The 14,468-nt window shown below is 33.6% G+C and overlaps 1 protein-coding gene across 1 annotated transcript; it reads left to right on the forward strand.

Moving 5' to 3' along the window:
* Positions 1–2,305: 2,305 nt before the first annotated feature.
* Positions 2,306–5,511, forward strand: LOC149796952 (uncharacterized). Its single transcript, XM_089960670.1, has 2 exons — positions 2,306–2,385; positions 2,955–5,511. Exon 2 carries the CDS (start codon positions 3,067–3,069, stop codon positions 5,509–5,511), a length of 2,445 nt encoding a protein of 814 aa, XP_089816796.1. The 5' UTR covers positions 2,306–2,385; positions 2,955–3,066.
* Positions 5,512–14,468: the final 8,957 nt, after the last annotated feature.

Genomic DNA, 14,468 nt, shown 5'->3' on the forward strand with positions numbered 1-14,468 from the left:
TTAAACACTGAATTTGGCTAAATTAAAAGAAAGAATAAACACATCGAATGATGAGTGACATATCGAATCAACGGCAAAAAATAATTATTTATCCTAACGAATACAAGTCGTTGTAGGTTGATATGACTACCTCAGCATGATGTATAAACGACATAGATTATACTATGATATGTACTATTGGCTATTTAGTTATACAATATTTTTTAAAATGTCATGTCGATAATGATGTGTTTAGTTTACAAGTTTTATTTAATTAATCACATTTACATAGAATGTGCCGTGCACATATATCAGGGCACTGCATTGCGAGTATGTGACATTGTTATGTCTGCATTTTTGAGAGATGACAAATTTACTTCTTAAAATATGAAATCAAATTTAGATATTGAAACTTTTACGCTTTTGTATGTTCTAAGAACTGTAACACCGCCGATAAATATAGTTTTATTATATATATAAAATAATTAAATTACAGCTTAATTGACACTAAAAGGTAAACTATTGTATAATAATGATAATAATAATAATCATAATGTAGACTTAATAGAGCGCATAATCTTAAGAAGCTTCACAATATTATATAACACAAAAAAGCATACACAACGACAAGTTTACAAAACTAAACACATACTGTCAATAGTTAACGATGTAAACATTATTAAGTCTTTAAATCTGTTTTTCAAGTCGATCCATTATATAATATAACGTAATGGTGTCAAATGACTCATTTTGCGCGATGCGGCTCATATACGATAGCAATGAATGTCGTGTCCGCCCAATATCGGGTAATACACACAACGCGAATTCGATATGCATTACGATCACTGTGCTGTTTACCATTTTGTTTTCCTATCTTTCAAATGGTTTCTTCAGCATATTTAATAGAATAAGCTAACCATTTTACGTTGTAATTAACAGGTGGACATAATTAGTCATATACAAATAACGCCCGGTCAAATTCGCAAAGTCATTCAGGACAGTAGGAAATGATTTCAGTAATAATGATATACGCAGCTTCCCAAAAGATAAAGAAATATATTTTCGTGATCATTGTCTCTCCCATTCCTAAAATTAAAAATGGAACATATTACGGATGCTATTTTGATATATAATAAAAAGAAATGTCATATTCACAAAAGCATATCGGTGGATATGGGTCATATTCACACTCTGGCTACACCCATCCTTAGGATATTCGTACCTAGCTTTAGTTGCATCAGTACAGAAGTCGCCACGGGGTTTTGGTCATAACCGACAAACGTTTTTATACGATACCCTATTCCCCCACTCTAAGAATGATAGGACACACAGTGGTACAAAATTTTTAAAAAAGATCATCATCATAGCGTTATTACATTATGTCTAAAAAAAAATGGGTGTGGCTAAGCTTCGTCCCTACAAAGATGTGGCCGCGGGTGGCGGAGTGGTCTAAGGGTTCATCCATCGTGAAGTCAAAAGTGAAGGTCACTCATTCTACTATAATGTGACCAATTAATGATTATTCATGTCGTTAACAAATTTGCAGTCGTAAAACGTTTATTGAATTCATTACACCATTAGTTTCTGTTTTGATATATACTATAACACGTTTTTTCTCATTTCAATTTAAATAAAGGTATCTAGACCTTTTTAATTGTGAAAATATATCAAAAATGAAAATCTAATTTACACGTAAAGTAATGTGTCGCTATGCATGCATCCACTTTTTGAATCCTTGACACTTTTTTGTGTTGGTGCTTTTCTCTCTATATTTCGATATTTCTATATTTTGTTGTTTTGCTTGATTGAAAGAAGACAGGATCTCAAGCAATAAATACATCGATTATGTTTTATGCTGATTTAAACATAGTCGCAAAAATTACATTAACTTCCGTAACCTTTTTATGTATATACCAAAACGTTTAGTTAAATCGAAAACAACTATCGGGTTTTTTGTAAGCTAAAAACAGAAAACCATTAGCTCTGATCTTAGTTCTGTCGAAAAGAAATAGTTGGAAACTTTCTGCTAAGAAGATAATGAAATATAAAAAAAGGATGTCTTACTTAAGACATTAACTTCCGTAACAACTATCTCTGTGAAATGGTAAATTTAAACGGTAAATATTAGGCGAGTTTCACTGCAAGCGCTGGAAATCTTTAATATAAACTATTCAACGAAGACATTATCGATGTCTGTAACCAATAGTTCAATTTTAAATATAAAATATTAACTTCCGTAACTTTTAACTTCCGTAACGGTTTCTTCCGGAATCAGAAGTCGATACCGGATCGAGACTTGTACTTGGTGGTTATTTTTCACGATTCACCGGAAGGTTATCGAATATAGCAGACATCATTTATCAACGATTTTTACTATAATTTAGAGCTACTTGTTGTTTTCTTCAGGTAAGTTCTTTGTGTACTAGTGAAAAAGCATGCCAGAAACTTGATTTTAATAGTAGAAAAGACAAATACAACTGATTTTCATCCCAAATACGACCTGATTATAACTTAAAAAAATCGTCTGCATGTTGTCGGTGTAGAGTGAATTTTTGCCCAATCGAAAATCATGTCCGATTCCGTTATGGAAGTTAATTGAAATATTTTTTATATGGTTTTTGTATTCTTTTACATGTTATGCTTTCAATTGTCACTTCTATAACTTTAAATTTAAGCTATTCATGTGTAAATTATAAAATGGGCGTAAGTTAACATCGTGTCTACAGACCAGTGTTCTATGATGATTCTTGATGTTGAGGTATGGCTTATCAAAGATAAAACACACAATGTTACCCCCCCCCTCCTAAAAAAAGAAAAAAAAAACTAAAATCGTTGAACAAGAGATCGAGACTAGAAATAAAATTATCACCGTTTCCACTCAATTCTAATATTATTATATTAGTAATAGAAAAAAACGCAAATTGCTTTCGTTACGGAGGTTAAAAGGTTAAAAACACTTCTTGTATTTTTTTCAGTTAACCATGCCACTGTCAAATGCAGAACGACAAAAGAGATGGAGAGAGCGAAAAAAAGAACAGAATCTAAACGCATTCATGGAAAAGGAGAGAAAAAGAAAAAGGGAGTCATATGTTCCAGTTGAAAACCTTGGCGAGAGCACATAAAAGAAGGAAAAAAGAAGTAAACGAGAGAGTAAAGAGACATTATTTGAAAAAGAAGATTTCCCAAATGACCCCTGTGAATAACATAGAAGATGGTCCAGGTACATCAACAAGAAGTCATGAAAAGACAACAATATTGGTGAAGTTTCCATCGTTTGGACATAATAAGGGAAAAGGCTTAAGAAAACGGTACAAAAGCTCACTCAAGAATGCACAGAGGAAAATTCAAGAGTTAGAACAGAAAAACGTAGATTTAAGCAAGTGCAACAAACGTATTCAAAAGAGAATAGAAAGACTAAGAGCAAAAAGTACAAAAACTCATGACTCTTCGGATGCAGACTTAGACACAACTCTTGAAACAGACGAAAACTCAGTTCCTAGCTCACGTATGACACCACGATCAAAAACAAATGCACTGCTTAATAGACTTAAACTCACACCGTCAGAAAGAAAAATACTTCGAAAAAGGCTTTTCTTTGCCAACTGCATCACAAAAGATTTAAAAGAATCTGTGGCTTCAGTTAAAAAAAGTGTTTTCAAGAAGCTCCCATTTTATACCGCTAGAAAGTATCGCTTCATGTCTGAGTTACATCGAAGAACTGGCATACACAGAAAACAGGTGGTCAAAAGAACCACGCTTACAAAGAAACAAGCATCTAAACAGAATCTAAATTTACAAGTAACAAGTTTCCTGGAGAGAGAAGATAACAGCTCAGTACTTGTCAGCAAAAAGAAGAGTGATGTAGTGGTGATTGAAAACATCGAGCATCAAAAGAGAATTTTATCCGACTATATGCATAACCTTCATGACAAATTTCGCTTAGAGAATCCTGATATCAAGGTGTCACGAGCTCGTTTCTACCAGTCAAGACCGAAATATTTGTTGCTAGCTAACTTTGCATCTAGAAGAACCTGTTTCTGCGCACGACATCAAAATATGGCTTTGAAACTTAAAGCAATGAGGTCATTAGGTCTAAATCTTCCAAAAAGTCCAGATGCTTTCATTAAAGAACAGGACACGAATGAAAAACTGAAAGAAACACTTGAAACCGGTCTCCCAGATATGGTTAAATACACTCAATGGAAAAAGGTAGTAGAAGGGCAGAAGTCAAGATGGAAAGAAGTTGATGAAGCTGTAGCTAAAACCGATTTTATTCATTTGATGGACAGTCAAACATCAGAATTCAGAAACCACGTCAAGAGGGTAAAAGTACAGTACCAAGAAATGAGAAACCTTCGAGAAAATTTACCCGAGAATGAAGTAATGTTATGGATGGACTTTGCTGAAAACTTTGTGTGTACCTCCGTGGAAGTAGTCCAGTCTTCATATTGGAATCAGGCTATGGTCAGTCTCCACACTATGGTTGTTTATTTTCCAAAGTCACAAGGCCAACGTCTTCAAAGTTTTGTGGGAGTCTCTGATGTCTTATGTCATAACGCAACAGTTGTTTATACAATTTTGAAGAAACTCATACCAATGCTGCAGTCAACTTATCCATCAATCAAAACCATACACTACCTTACCGATTCACCAACGAGCCAATATAGAAACAAAACAATCTTTAAAATTTTGGCTGACCACAATGAAGACTTTGGTATAGCTGGTCGATGGAACTATTTGGAATCGGGCCATGGCAAAGGCCCGTGTGATGGTTTAGGTGCTAGCATAAAAAGAGCCGCAGATATGGCCATTCGTCAAGGAAAATGTCTCATTCAAAATGCTGAAGATTTCTATGCGTGGTCTAAGCAGACGGAAGAGAGTGGTAGCAAAATAAAATATCTGTACTACAACCAGGCAGACGTTGACATGAGCAATGAAACAATACAACAGAAAGAGAAGCCTATGCAAATATCCGGTACCTTTAAGTTACATGCAATTGTGCCAATAAACTCTTGTACGATCCTTACTAGAGAAACATCATGTTATTGTAATGGTTGTCTTGTCAATCCTCAAACCAGCGTCCATGAATGGCAGGAACATGTGATACGTAAAAGACAGGATGAGGAAGTCATTGATACAAATGGAACTCTCATGCCAACTTTAGAGGTCGCTGCCGTTACAAGCGACCAGGAAGAAGTGTTTGAATATGAACGCATTCAGTACTCTGACATTCAACCATCCCGCTGGGTCTCTGCTGTTTACGAACGAAATTTTTATTTTGGTCAAATAGTAGCCATTGATATTGACGATGATGAAGTAGAGATCAATTTTTTAGAGAAATCAGGAAAGTATGGCAAAGCATTCCAAATGCCGTCTAGGGAAGACAAATTGTGGATAAAAAGAGAAAAACTTCTGACCATACTAGAAAAAGAACCAAGACCTGCAGGAAAATCCAAACGATTGGATAAAACTTACCTGATTGACAAAAGTGAGATGGAAAAGGCCGAAAGGGCTTTCAAAATGATCAAATAGACAAAAAAAATGTTTGCCTTTAATCAGTGAACTAAAAGGATAGAATTACTTCGTTCCCTGTAATACAATTTTTAAGAATTCTTTCATGTTCTTTCATGAACTTAGTAAAGTTAACTTCCGTAACAATTTTACTTGTTTTTTATAATGGAGATAAAAATATACAAGTGCACAAAAAACATATCACCTTAACTTGAAAGATAATGCATTATATTAGCACAAACAAGGAAAGTTAACAATAACTGGCTCTCCCAAACATGCTTTTGGATAGTTTATTTGTTTATGTGTGACTGTTATCCAAACGCAGTTTAGTCTATTTTGAGACTTTATTTGTAAAAACAAAGTATAAAAAACAAGCCTTTCTATAGTATATAACTAAAAGATAGATCAGAATTTAGCTTTAAAAAGTGAGTAAAAGGTTGAAATTTACTATTAATTGGATTGAATAGTCTTTAATTGATTCAACTAACTTCCGTAACGACAAGGTTCACCATGAGAGATGCATTTGGCGTAAAATGAAAACGGTAAACAATTTGTGGGCAATTTTTTGTTTTCATGTGCGGTGAAATGTTAGTAACATGATTAAATATCCAAAACTATGAATTTAGATTGAAAAAAAAATCACTATATTATTCCATATTTGGTCCGAATTTAGTAGAATCACTGAGGTGTGTTTCAGTGGGCTGACAAAAATACTGAAAATATTTTAGGGTAAAATAAATAAATTATTACCACATTTTTGGTATACTACAGCTTTAATATCTGTCAATTCATGTGTGGAAAGTGAAGTGGCTTATGAGTGACCTCTCTTAGAAAGAGGGGTGCAGATCTCCAGCTGTATTTTGAGATTGATCTCTGTTCATATGCAAATGAACTGTAAATGTTGACAATTGTGCCACCATTAACCATGAAGCAACCAATGCTAACATGTTCATACATGAATCGCAACATGACCAATCCTCAGAATAAAACATACCACGAGCTAAGGCAACTAATTCCTGGTTTCCTTTTTTGCTCACAATCAGAATGGGTCCAATCAATGATCGATAGCAAAAGCTAACGAACTAATGATTGCAGGGTGTAAAGCTGAACTACATTCTCTTGCTGCACGATTGAATGACTTAAAACATGGCATAGTCAGCTTAAACGTATCAAAGAGCGTGACGAAAAGATTACTAATTCATAAATTCAAAGTAACGTTGACGCCAAACTTACAGTGCTTGATGCATTCAAGAACGTCCCATCAAGTAGTCTTTCATGACCTCGGTGAAGTAAATAAAGTTAGCAACAACGCGCATTTAGAAAGGTTTCAAGCATCTATTTTGACTGTCAAGTGTCTCAGATGTCATCAAAGGCAAAAATTTCTCCATAAAAGAACAAAACTAATAAGATGACAAACACACCAAAAACTACGGTTAATACTGCAGAATGCGCGGGCTCTCAGGAGCTGATGACTCAACTCGACCAAAAGCACACCTGTCCAAATCAGTGAAACAGAACATATCTCTACTATTTATGCATACGATGTTACGGGTGATGTAAAATCATTGCGTAAGCCAGGTAGTTTCCTGATGTTAGACCTCAGTAATCAACATGTGAACAGATGTAATCAAACAGATGTAATCAAACAGATGCATTCCATGCAAGAATAACTAACAGGCAGAACATTATTAGTTAGTCTAACCATAAATTAAGTAGTATCAGAATGGACAAGAACATATATAAATATTTCCCAAATAAAAGGCAAAACGGCAACACCCAAGAAAATACAAACGCACGAGAACACAAACACAAAAAAGTCTTGACATATTCGAAAACAAAGGGAAAAATGTATATCGGAATAATCTTGAAGAAAATGAGAAGAGTATTTATTGGTGTAACACTGTGTAAAACTGTTGGATACTTTCTAGGAAACACTTACAGATCAATATAGTAACGGGAGAACAAAGGATTATGTCCCATAACAATACGAATACTCCATAGAAAGTACGCTAGAAACCTTATTGTAAGGATAAATATTGTGGCTGAGGAGTCAAGAATTGTAGAAAATCGAGATCTTATGTGGCCGCGCAGTGTAATATGTGAAAAGCGGATGACAAGAAGCCAGCTTCATTCAAGAAATAACAGATATGTTCAAAGTACCAACATAAATAGCAATTGTGTATACAGCATCGATGGCCAAAATCATAGCAATGAACATGATAACCGTTGTGACCTTAACTATGCCACAAACCATCCAAGTGGTACAATTTCGTTAGCATCCTGCTACTGTGCTGATCACTCAAATTCAAGCAAGTTGAAACCTTTCTTATGTTTGCTTTGTTACGTATTCTAATGCCTGATAATGATTTTAGCTTGTTTAATTGGAACATAAGGGGCATAATATAATTTACTGGATCTATTAGCTACTGATATTTCAGTCATATATGAACACAAGTTAACTAACCATTCAGAGCAATTCTTGAACACTACAGCTATACAACCTAGAATAGACCTGATAATAGCGAGAATGACTTTAATTCTAAATGTCGAAAGAGCGGTGTGGCAATAGTGTATAAGAAAAATGTTGCATATTCTGTCAAACAACCGGATTGTGGTAACGGCGGACTTGTAGAAATTGAATTAGGCAGGACCTGAAAATTCCACTTTACTTCATATATTTCTGCCGATGACAATCTTTATTTCTACCAAGAATGTATTGATGTTTGAGTCTCTGTTTGGATATTACGCTTCCGTAATACTCATGGTAGATTTTAGTGCCAGATATGATGAATTTTTCCATTCTTGGTGTTCACGGTACAAGAGCCAATTACTGACAAATATTATTTATCAAAAGCTCTAAACAGGACAAACCTGGAAAAAATTATTGACTGTCACAATTTGGCCTTTTAAAATATCTCTTGACTATATTCTTGTTGACAAAAGTTTGCTTCAGTAGGTAAATGACTGCGAGGTCTGTGTAAATCAGGATACATGTTAGGCGTCAGATCAGCATGTATTGTATATCAACCACTCTGTCCCATTCGTAAGCTATACGGTTTCTCTCTATGTATCTTCCCCTTCATGGTACACGGCTGACTCAGGAAGGCATAAATCTTACCAAATGGAGGCTGACAAAAATATTAAATGAATTATTATATTCAATTCGATTAACTCCCAAACAAATTGAAGCTGTAAGCAATAAACTCGTGGTATCTTGTAATAGAGGCAATAAATACTATCCCTAAGTAGGCATATAATCCATATACAGAGTCGTATTGGTAACAATAAATATCTGAATTAAAAATGGGAGACAAATGAGCCTAATGCATGTCACCTACAAACTTGACATTTGCTGAAATAGCAGCATCTAGAAAACAACTTATGTTATGTAAAACGCCTTGGATAGATGGTGTGCAGAACGAATATGCAAGATATGGTGGCCGGAAACGAAGATGCAAAAGTTTCCGAATACTCAACAGCCGCGCTTCCCAAAGGACTGAGATGAACAACGGCATCATATAACCTGCATGAAGCTATCTTCGCTAACCTGAAATTAGAATAAAACCTCTGTGCTGCAAATTTGGACACAATGAAGGAGTTTGACACCATATGGCATTAGTGTCTTTTCATAAAGTTTCCCTGTTGTACATTTAATTTGCATTTTGTACTCGATGTTTGTCCATAATTAAGGGTAGAGGTATTGCCTACCTGGCTAATGTCATATTTTTGTCATGAAGTTTATCTGAATTTAAGTTCAATATGTAACTTTGTTTACAAATTTGCTGAAATTTTTCATTAAGAATCATTAGTTTTCCAGAAAATAATATTTCATCATACGTTAGATGTACACAGAAAACAAGGTCAAGAATTATTCTTTCCTGTTTTGATATCAGTCATTAGGAATCTGTGATCAGAGGGTATGACAATATTCATTTATCATTTGAGATGAAGTTTTTATTTAAATTATTCATTGGACTAAAACACAACCTTGGAATTGTTGTGGACTCATCCAACGATATTCTGGATTACATCAAGACATTCTAGACTATTAGATTCATTCGGAACCTTCTATAATTTTGGATTTGTGATAGAACATTTATGATTATTTGGGATTTGATTCATAATACTGTAAATGCCTTTTAAATTCTTACTTTTTATTTTAGGAAAATAAAGTGTGTATTGATTTTTTCCAAACTTTTTGGTTTTGCTTCTTTCTGTTATATAATTTATGACCATACACCATTTATAATTACCAGCAGACTCTACAATATAATTAAGGAATCATGCTCATTTATATATATATATATATATATATATATATATATATATATATATATATATATATATATATATATATATATATAGATAGATAGATAGAGAGAGAGAGAGAGAGATGAATGAAAGAAAGAGTATTGCAACTATCAATGATTTGTCAAAGGTGTTAATAAAATAAATAACACCATTATAGAAACAAATCCCGTTCACTTTACAAGCAATGCTTCATACCGCTCACTTGTATTCAGTAACCTGGAATTTTAAAATTAGTGAAAGAGTTGCGTTGTCATGTTCTAGCAGAACCGACAAAAGAGTAGCTGCAATTTCAGTCAAAAATCTGTCCAAACTGTATTTTAATTTCCTGAACTACCGAACACGGTGGTATCCCTATGAGTTGTGACATGAGATATGTAACAAAAATAGAAATGTCATGTTCAAATGGAAGAGAAACACTATATCTCCTTTTCGGGGTTGGGAAAACTGAATGTACATTAAACCTCTTAACCACTTTGGGTCTGCGTGAAAAAATTATTATTCCTAAAGTGCTTTATTGATGCGAGGTAGAGCCAAAGATTGGATTGAAGTACATAAAAAAATAAGGTGTATCTCAGCATCAGTGTGTGTAGCACATTCAAGAACTCTCGAGCAAAACGAGGTCTACAGTGAGCGAAAAAATGCATAGACTGAACAGAATTGTCATTGAAACTGATAAAAGAAAACTTAAATTTCCTTTGCAAAGTATGCCATATGGATAAGAATATGTTGTGAAATAAGAATAATTTTTAAGGACATTGTAAACCTTTCTTTGCAGGAAAGCTCATATGAAACAAATGGGATTTATTTCCAATATATATTGAATTCTTTACAAAAGTGACTTGAAGACTTTGCTTACATTTTGATCAAAATAAGACCTTTCTGGCTAAGAAAGAATGGAAGCACATTGAATGGAACACCACAGATGAATATGAAAATAATCACTTCAAGTACATGTGGATTAATGATTCATCCATTCAAAGATTTAAAAATATACATCATTGTATTAATACTGGACAGCTTTTAGGAGTGAAGCATTACTCAGAAAAGAGTTTCGTTTTAAGTGCAGTAAGGAGAATGTGATTTCTGCTGAAAATGTAGTAGAATCATCAGAGTACAATTTTGCGTTATGAATTAGTTTTTTGCAAAGCACGCAATTCTGGTTAAAAGAATTAACGAAGAAAGAACATTTTGAGGAAATCAAGATGCAAAATGGGTAAGTATACTTATTAGCTTTGCTGTTACCAGCTAAAGACGACATATTTACGTCCCGACACTTGCATGCTCTTTGCTGTAGTGATCCAAGCTATTTACATGACCTGTATGCCATCTGTCGCTACCTTATATCCAAACATTGCATAAAAAATTAAAAACAGACCATTTTGCAAGTGGAAGTATGATTTCTTCATCTCCTTGATTTAATGATTTTTAGGACCTTGGTTTTCTACCAAAACCCACATTTTTTTCTTCTTCCAATTTATTAGTTTTTAACTGAATTGGAAACATGGTACGTCCCTGATGGACAGCCGTTAGACTTAATATGCCTTCCTCTACTATTAATACAGATCCCTGAGAGCATGGATCATAGTCTGAACTATTTTATTCCCTGAATAGGTTATGGACATTTCTCCTAAATAACTTATTTTTGTTGTGGAAATTGCAGTTACTATGTTCATTTGTTTGCTTGGTTGAAAACTTCTTTTGTGACTCCGTGAACTCATCCACATCCTAAGCTTAATCATCACCACATTCAAATGGATCAATCTGGGACTATCTTGGAAAATGAAAATGAAGACAAACATTACTAGATCATGCAAGAAGCTCATGTACTAAAACGTGATATTTAAGTGTGCATAAATTGGCATTACTAAGGAAAGTTTTATACATGATGCCAGCCTATTCCACAATTCTGAAACCATATAATTTATGAAATCTCAAGCTGATTGAATTTTGTTTGTTGTGGGGGATGTTTTGTTTTGTTCTGTCTTTGTTGGAGTGGGGATGGGGGTTATAACTGAGTTTGTTCCATTTCGAATGTACTATGCATTTCATTATATTTGTGACATATAAAGTAATACTCTTATCTGGTTGAAGGGAGGGCAATACTCTAGTTGGTTCAAATGCAATACTCTAATTAGCTGAAAGGTAAACCTCAAGCTAGTTGCAGGTCAATATTCTGTCTGGTTGAACGGCAATACTCTAGTTGGTTAAAGAGTAATAATACTCTATCGGGTTCAAAGGCAAAACTCTAGCTGGTTGCAGGGCAATACTCTATCTGGTTTAAAGGCAGTACTCTAGCTGATTCAAAGACTATACTCAAGCTGGAAACTTCAAAACTTACAATGATCCTTGGACACAAGATATATACATTGAATAAATGAAAACATTTACTTCAGTTCTAACATTTAATGAATAAATTAAAAAACTCAAAAATTTCACAATTAAAATTATATAATTACTAGATCAGAAGAAGAAAAACAAATGTGTATTATAAAAGAATAAAGGCAATGCTCACTTTACAACTGTAAACAAAATGTTTAGCTATAAATGAGTTTATAAATATGCATCTTTGTTTAGCTATTCAACATGTTGTTAACAAAAGCACAACTTATATTTTGAAAAATGTATTCAATGCATACAAGCAAGAGCTAGTGTCTAACAATAGAACACAAAAGTATGATGGAAATCGTGAGCATTCACATTCAATAACAAAGATGTTATGTTTGATCATTTGTCTTGCTCACAGTAAGCTACAGACAGTGGTATCAAGCGCAATTTTAAAAAAATCCAAGGTGCTTTTCCTTTTGACAAATGACCAGACAGATCATCACATGTCAAACTGTTCTCAACTCCCCAAGCCACCAATATTCACTGAAATTTGTTTACTAAATATCTTTTGTCTCTCTTAAAATGGGCTATAGATAACTCTGATATGGAAAGTACATGACTGACAGAATAATAACAGGACTAAGAAAAAAATCTGAACAGTTTCTTTGAGGTTTTCTTTCAATGGGAATTTATGAAACAAAACCACTTTTTTACATGATCTTGGCAGGTTCTTTGCAAAGCCATTTATCCATCAAAAACATAATTGCAAATATAAGATACTGCTCATTTTATATTTGTATCTCCAAGACATTTAAAAAATAATCAAAGCTTTTATATTTATTTTCTAACTTCTTTCTGCTAAAGAGAGTGAACTACATATTTTATATCTCATCTTACTAAAAGCATGCTTTAATGCGATAGCCAATGCATAAGAATACAAAGGACAACATGGAATTCATGTTAAATTATAATAACCACGATGAAAATATGTGTAAAAATAGAGTTGTTGAGTTTGTATCAGCAAATTTTATATCTTGGTTTTGTTTTGTTCAGAAAAAAAGATTGTATGAGGTACAACCATCAGTGATGTCTTTTTATGTCTGATCAGACAAGTACAATGTTACAGCTGTATGGAAGAGAGCTAGAGTCAGAACCTCAAGCAAGAGCCTTCAACTTTTCTAAAAGACTCTGTGTAAACATTTTTCAATGTACTTATTGATTATTACTTTGTGATAAATATATAAAGATCAATAAATATATAAATGGGCATGATGATCTATAGGTATTCAAATAGTGTCAGTCACACAAACACAGCCACAGCCTTAATATTTCAAGTCTTGAAAAGAATCAATTTCTTATTGGTTTTAATCATATTAAAAACATTAGATGCCTGTGTACAATAATGTAATATCTATTTTAATTGATTTCTTGCCAAACTAATAAGTCGTGTTGGTTTCCCTTTTGTATCCAATGTTTCATTTACAAGAGTTATTTCCCTTACTAAGGCATACAGTACAACTTTGTCAAGGAAATCTCAACATAGGATTTGTTGATTAAAAATATGCAGACAATTGTTATCTGCTCTAAACTTGGATGCATATCTTGAAACAAGTAACCTGTAATTCCTGTAAAATTTGAGGTAGTCTACATCTAAAGTTTTAATACCCTTCTATGTTTCACTGCAATAAAATATTAAACATTGACAGACAAGACATGATGTCAGAAAAATACATCCCCACCCCACCCCACACCTAATATTTGGAAAAGGAGTCATATCTAATTAATGGCATTAATGAATTAGCATCACAAGACTATGTATATTATCTGCCTCTATTAGCATATATATGTGGCATATATGACATTATGCAAATTACACCCCATCATTTAATTTATTATCACATGACCCTTCACATTAAAATCATATACTACTAATCTTAGGAATGTCCAATGACCATCAATTCAAGCATTACAACAGCCAGCTTACTTTGGTAGGGATTATGTCACAATGGCTGTATGTTTCTTTATGATGTCTTAGCATGCAATTACTGGCAAATGTAGACAATCAAAGAGAGAGGGGTCAAAGGGAAATCGAAGCACAACACTGGAATGCACAGATAAGAACTGAGTATCCTCTGAAATTTTGAAACTGATTTAAAAACAGACTTCTGGTCCTTGAGAAACTGTATCAAATCTTGCCACCATTAATTAAAAAAAAAAAGAAAATGCTTTAAATATTGTCATCTAAACAGCCATGTAACAACATTTGACCAAATCTGATGGAGTGTCCAAGCTTCAAGTCCTTTCATAATGTACACAATTGAGGCTAATATGCCATCAAACAC

This window comes from Sinohyriopsis cumingii, chromosome 6, assembly GCF_028554795.1.
Source record: "Sinohyriopsis cumingii isolate HCF-2022 chromosome 6, ASM2855479v2, whole genome shotgun sequence".
In the NCBI taxonomy this organism is placed as follows: domain Eukaryota; kingdom Metazoa; phylum Mollusca; class Bivalvia; order Unionida; family Unionidae; genus Sinohyriopsis; species Sinohyriopsis cumingii.

Coding starts and splice junctions, on each gene's coding strand:
- LOC149796952 (XM_089960670.1), top strand. CDS start 3,067: ATGTTCCAGTTGAAAACCTTGGCGAGAGCACATAAAAGAAGGAAAAAA.